At 40.0% G+C, this 6,892-nt stretch overlaps 1 protein-coding gene across 1 annotated transcript; it reads right to left on the reverse strand.

Annotated features, from left to right (window-relative positions):
* Positions 1-282: 282 nt before the first annotated feature.
* Positions 283-6,625, reverse strand: LOC117765178 (ras-like GTP-binding protein O-RHO). The gene is made up of 4 exons (XM_034591524.1): positions 6,515-6,625; positions 4,013-4,168; positions 2,273-2,600; positions 283-514 (listed from the first exon to the last, which is right to left on the reverse strand). The coding sequence occupies exons 2-3, from the start codon at positions 4,166-4,168 to the stop codon at positions 2,370-2,372; spliced, it is 387 nt and encodes a 128-aa protein (XP_034447415.1). The 5' UTR covers positions 6,515-6,625; the 3' UTR covers positions 283-514; positions 2,273-2,369.
* Positions 6,626-6,892: the final 267 nt, after the last annotated feature.

Genomic DNA, 6,892 nt, shown 5'->3' on the forward strand with positions numbered 1-6,892 from the left:
TGCAAATAATCAAACTCTGTATTTGAATGGAAAATTGTATGAAGTATTACAGGTTCATAGAAAAGAAAAGCGGGTTTAAATAAAGTTCTAACTTTGGAAATTAAGGAGAGTGAAAAACATACAGAATGAAAGACAAGCACAGTCACACTGCAAGCCATGGAAGTCTTCCAACAGTTCGGTAGGCAGGTATAAGTCCGATTACTGTACTGTACCATAGCATTTGACCTTCCTTTTTTCATCCCTACAACTCCCCAGTCAACTGTGCCCACCTTGGTGAAACAGGCACAGGGATGTTTTCTTGGATGTTTATTTCCCTCCTGATCCTGCGTTACCTGACACTCTATAAAAGGCAGCAGCCGCTTTTCTTGCCTCGTCTCTTGGCCTGCAGTGCTGCCCTGGTGGCCATTTCAAACACCTCCCTAACACCATCCTTCGTCTTGGCCGAGCACTCCAAGTAACCAAAGGCATTGATCCGGTTAGCCATGTCCCTCGCCTCATCCGACTTCACTGGTTCCTGTGTGGCCGCATCAAAAAAGAAAAATAAAATCAGCTCAACTCATCGATATCCTTTTAAAAAGTGTCAGAACATGGGATGACTTTATTGTTTGATCTCGTTACATCTTTGTATCTTCTTAGCAGCTGATACATACAGTGGATAAAAAAGGTCTACACACCCCTGTTAAAATGACAGGTTGTTATGATCTAAAAAAATTAGACCAAGATAAATCATGTCAGAACTTTATGGTTGCACGTGTCCCTTTTGAAGCTTGATCAAATTTCAGAATGCATCATTCTAAAGCTTTTTCAGTTTTAAATGATTTGACTGCACCACAGATGTGCTGTGTAAAGTGAGTGAAGTAAGCCCTAGAAAAGTGCTATTTCCACATCATCTGCACAGAAACTGTGCAGTAGGGTATACAGCACTGATGCTGCACATTGTCATCATCACATAAATCATTCATAATGATGTGACCTAGATATTGACTTGTTCTTCTCTTTCGGACTTGGCCTCTGGTTCCAACAATCATGACAAACACTCTTTTTAGACCTAAGCTGAATGTCATAGTCAGTCATATATATATTATTTGTCAGTTTTAATAACTAAGTAATTTTTTAACCAACTTCAGTCCTGATCATAAATATATATAAATATTTAAATTCATTCATTAAAAAAAAAAAAATAAAAAAGATTTTTTTCATATACTACATGGTAATGAGATTAATTTTGAGGGTTAACACAGCCTGGCATATGTCATTGGTGTAGTGTCACATTCAAAAACACTCTCGGCACCTTCGTGTACAACAATGTCCACTCCCTAAATCTGCTGTAATATTTAACAACATCAGTCCTGATCATGATGATCACAAATATTCATTAATTTTCATTATTTTAACCCTTTAAAAATACTGGTTTGTTTGAATGACACCAGTTTTTATATTAAACATATTTTTAATATACAACATGGTACTGAGATTAATTTTTGAGGGTTGACAGAGCCTGGCATATGACACTGATGAGCAACAACATGAATGTTTTTGCATAATTTGTTTTTGTGTAGTATAACATTAAAAAGAAAAAAATCCTCCCATTACAGTAAGGACAAATATGCACCTAACCCAAAACTGCTATAAAAAATTATATATTAATATATTTTTCCCTTATAATGACTTAAGTTTTGTCACCAACTTCAGTCGTGTACAAAAATATCAAATATTAATTTTTTCCTGTATTTCAATCCTTTAAAATGCCAGTTTGTTCATGGAATACTAACAATGTTTATTTTAAAAACAAACGCACAAATACACACACTTACACATACACAGTGAAAGCTTAGCATGCTGTAACTCATACAGATATTCACAGCAAAATGTAGGTTTCAGTTGTTACATTGTTTTGAGTGTACATGTAGACGTGCACGTCATGTTTGTGTGTGTGCGAGTACTGATGAGGTGTGCATGTGTGTGAGAGACACAAAGAGGTAGAGAGATAGGGAGTGAGGAATTATAACATTGCACAATATTATCTCTCTGTGTGTGCAGATATACATTTACACCATCTATCTTGCATAGCTTTGATGCCAGAACAAAAGTGCAGAATATGGGAGACTCCTCGCTCTTACAGTTTCACAAACTGTTTTTCCAAGATTAATTCGGTGCATTTTGACATCAGTAACCTTTGGGATTATCATGAAATTCAGTATGAACATAACCACATAGGTTTAAACATGTATAAGCTGCAGAATGAGCACAGTTAAGTACAGGCCCCACTCACCTGTTTCATTTTAGCTAACTCTCGACGTGTGTGTTCATCATTCCGCAGGTCTTTCTTGTTTCCCACCAGAATTATAGGCACATTGGAATAGAAGACCTCAGGAGTCCACTTCTCTGGAATGTTCTCTGCATCGGGCACAAAGTGTTCCTGTTGAATGTGGAGCAAATGGTACATTTGTCAGAAACAATGGCAGGAAAGAAATCTTACCGAGGCTGTCAGGGCTGTCGATGGAGAAACACATGAGAGTGACATCTGTGTCTGGATAGGAGAGAATCCTCAGTCGGTCGTAGTCCTCCTGTCCTGCTGTGTCCCAGAGAGCCAGCTCCACCTACAGGGGTCAAGGACATTAATACTTACATACTTCACAAACCCCTAATTAGCATTAAAAGACACTGCTCTACCAATAGTAATATATACAAACATATATTACAAACCAGACATTACAAAATATTTGGTTATGGAATGAGAAGTTCAAGTTTGTAAATTATTAGAAAATATGTGTAGTTGTAGAAATAAATTGACAGAAACTCTCAAATTTAAGCATAAAATATATCAACATTGAGAAGACAAAGAAAATATTAGAATGACCATTTAGAATAACCCTGTGATGTAATTAATGTCTTCACAATCACTGATAACTCTTTCAATATATGAAATGTGAGTATTGAAGGTGATAAAGGAATAGTTCAACGGTTTGGAAAACACACGTTCAGATGCATTTTAATCTCATGTCTATGTGTTCAGTGCAGAGAAAGACAGTGAGCCAGCTCTCTCCAAAATCCTGAAAATACACTTACAACACCTCTGGTATCTCGTACAAAAACTACATGAGAAATGTGTGTTTTATGAGGACTTATATCCTCATTATCTGGTTTCCAGGCAAACAGCAGATAAGTTTGATAGAAGTGTAGTGAAGATAGGTTAACTGTTGTTCGACAAAAAATTGTTCCAGTACATAACAGTCAATTTTCTCTTTCTGTTGATGTACAGGCTAAACAAGTTATTATTGAGCTTTGTTCAATTTGTTAATAGTTCATCAAAATGTCAAACTGGTGATTTATTATCAGGTTTAAAAGCCATGGCTCATAATCAGCTGTTGTTAAACAGGAAGGGTATTCAGATTCAGACAACAGGCGAATTCTGGCTGAGGGAGAAGCTTTGAAATACAACTAAACCGAAATCCAGAGGCACTTTTATTATCTTATAACATTTTCTTGAAAATCAATTCAAGATTTTGTTTAAATCATGTTTAAAACTGTGAAACATTTGGTTACAGGCCAGTTTTCTGCGCCCAATATATTAGCGACGTTAACGTTCGATCCAGCGGCCAATGTGGATTCTACGTATATATGTCAATGGACAAATCAGCCAGGCCAATATACAACCCAATATTACCTTGTAATGTATATGTGTTGTATCAGTGTATGTTTAGACATGAAATGACAGAATTTCAAAAACAAGTTTATCATTTAAAAATAGTGTCTCTTTGTTCATGTTTCATTGACACAAAGGAAAAAGCATTAGTTTAAAACACATTACTAACATTAGATATATTGTTATCTTTTTTTTAACTGTCCAATATAAATATCAGTATCACCCTTAACAACCAAGTGCTGCTCAGGTTCTATTGGGAAACAAACTTCAGGGTCAGGGGCTCAGTCTACACACCCGTGTTGTGTTAATTGACTCCTGACAAAAAGAACGGAACATCAAAATGTGACATTATAATAAACAGCTTACCTGTTTACCATCCACCTCAATATCTGCCACATAGTTTTCAAACACAGTGGGCACATAGACCTCAGGGAACTGATGATTGCTGAACACTATGAGGAGACAGGTTTTGCCGCAGGCTCCATCACCAACTATCACTAGTTTCTTTCTGATTGCAGCCATCTGAAAGAATGAAGAAAGACATGTACTCTGTTATTGATTCGGTGCATTCAGAGCAAAAACAACCCTGCAAGGTGAGGAGCTTGATTGGTGTACAAGCACAATGATGAAATAGGATAGGATGAGAGTTTGAAGATGGTGTGAGGTATGGATCCAGGAAAGAATTAACAAAACTCTGGAAACCTTTAGCTTAATGACGCCAAATTGCTTTGCAGGCAAAACTAAGAAAATGTAACTTTTTCTTTTTGCTGGAGAGGGAGTGAGAGAGGCTGCGTTTTTCATGCACCACTGTTGCCAATCTGAACACAGCATCAATCTCAAAGTGAACCTTTAAGTTTGGAGGCAATTAAATTAGTATTTCTATTGTATTTGTATAGGGCCAATTCACAATATACATTATGTCAAGGCACTTTACAGAGTAAGGGTGAGACCTTACAAAATTATAGAGAAACTCAACTGTTCCCACAAAGAGAAAGTCACAGGAAGATACAAGGTGGAGGGGGCATCTGCCTTGACAGGTTGTGTTGAGAGGAGAGGTGGGGGAAAGGGGGAGAGAGAACAGAGAGGGGGGAGAGCAACATTCGGACACAGGCACACATTACTGTGTACATCCATTGTTTTCAATGTAAGCCCACACACTGACATCACTTGTAATGCGTCATTGGGAGTTCTTGACATTACTCCACTGTCCCAATCATCCAGTGCTGACGTGCAGCCAAGTAGCAATTTAATCACATTCACACCTCAGATCAACAAATCCCAGACAGTGAACAAATGATAATCCCAATATGAGTCTCTGTCTGTTGCACGTTAGACAAGAGGTACAAGACATCTAGTTGTGGCATCATGGGCATGTGAAAAACTGGCCCACAGTATTTCAGGGTACTCCACCAGATATTTACAGTGTTTCACTTAGGGCCAAAGCAGTTTACTGACCAACTATGATTTTCCAATTAGACTCTGGCCTAAAACAGATAAAACACTACATAACATAACAGAGTTGTGTAAATACCATCCGTCACGCCTCTTGTGTGGCAGCCAACAACTAAAACTGGGCACATCACTACCAGCAATGTGGCTGTGAATGCAAACATGTGGGATGAGGCATCATTTCTGATTAGAGCAGGTTGTTGCCAAAAGTCAATAACACCTGTCAATAAGTGTTATTGATAACAGTCGATAACGCAATAATATATCAAACCATCTAATTCCACACTGAGAGCTTGGATTGCATTCTGGATTTGGTGTTTGAATGCTGTTAAAATAAGATCAACCAATTTAATAGTCTGATGTTATTAGGTTCCGCCAATTTCCATCCAGAGCAGGAAATGGTAATCTCAGAATATATTCTCTGACAGGAGTTTTCAAACTGTGCCTGAATAAAATCCCGTCAAACCAGATGTAGAAGTTTAGGGTGGTGGCTTCTCTCTCACATGACACCATACACACCCTTTAGTCTCTAACCATCCAGCTTCATCCGTATTTACACACTGTGTTAGCTCCTCAGCTAGCTGGTGTTTCAGGAGTATTTGCCAAGTTTACTTTGCATCAGAGCTTCACTTCCTCACTGCTGTTTACCTCTCATATAAAGGCCCATCACATGTGTCAACCTAACCTCTGGTGAACCACTTCAGATTTAACATAATTTTACAACCTTATCTACCTTATTTTTTAACCTCAAACATCTTTTGGCCTGTGTGAAGCACTGAAGTAGCAGCTAACTTGTAGCAGCTTCTGTAAGGACGCTGAAAGTGTTAGGTAGCTAATGCCGGGTTCACACGGACGCGGATGGTCCGCGCCGCGCAGCGCAGCGCCAAGAAAAGCGGTCCGCTTCCTTTCCGCCCCCATGTTAATCAATTGGGCTATTCACATCGGCTGCGAAGCGTCGCGCAGCGCTGAGGACGCGATCGCGCTCTGCAGCGATGGTTTTCCGCGTCTGGTCTATTTTTTTCGCTCGGGGCCAGAAAACACACTGAAAATCGTTTTAAACGATATAAATGACATATATATAATATATAAATGATCAAATATGCACCCCATACATTGGATTTCCCTGCTGTTCTCCTGGAGTTTCAATATGCCCGATTTTTCCCCCACATGATTACATTTCCCCATCTGCCCATCCACTACAAGCACACAAGCAGACAGACAGAGAGAGGAAAGAGAGGGGTTGGGGGGGGGGGGGGGGCTATGAAGACCATCATCATTTACCCCCGAACCCCTACAGAAGCGCCCCGAATTGCGCTGCGCGGCGTTTCGGGGCGCTTCCGCCTCCGGTGTGAACCCGGCGTAACTTGGCTGAGTTGATCGGGACCGTTAGCCTGTCGTCAACACAGAACATTGTCACACCGCGATATGTCGCCTGAACCCGGCAGCTCGCTCCAGCTCCACACGGAGCTCCGAGGCAGACAGCGCCTCTGAGGAGCCACTTCGGAGCCATTCTACTGTTTTATCAGAGATACTCGCCTTTCTGTCGGTTTCCTGTCGGAGTCACAGTCCCGCCCCCCACAGCGTCAGGAAGACTGCGCCCCGCCCACATTGAACTCCACTGTATTTGCATAGGTCCATTCATAAAATACATTATCTCAAGACACTTGACATAGAGGGTCTTTAAAGGACCTTCAAATGAGAGAGAAACACAGCAGTTCCCACAATGAGCAAACCCTTTAGTGACTGGAGAGAGGAAACTCCATCATTAACTCCAACCCCAAATCAGAAGAAGTTGGG

This window comes from Hippoglossus hippoglossus, chromosome 7 (assembly GCF_009819705.1).
Source record: "Hippoglossus hippoglossus isolate fHipHip1 chromosome 7, fHipHip1.pri, whole genome shotgun sequence".
Lineage (NCBI taxonomy): Eukaryota > Metazoa > Chordata > Actinopteri > Pleuronectiformes > Pleuronectidae > Hippoglossus > Hippoglossus hippoglossus.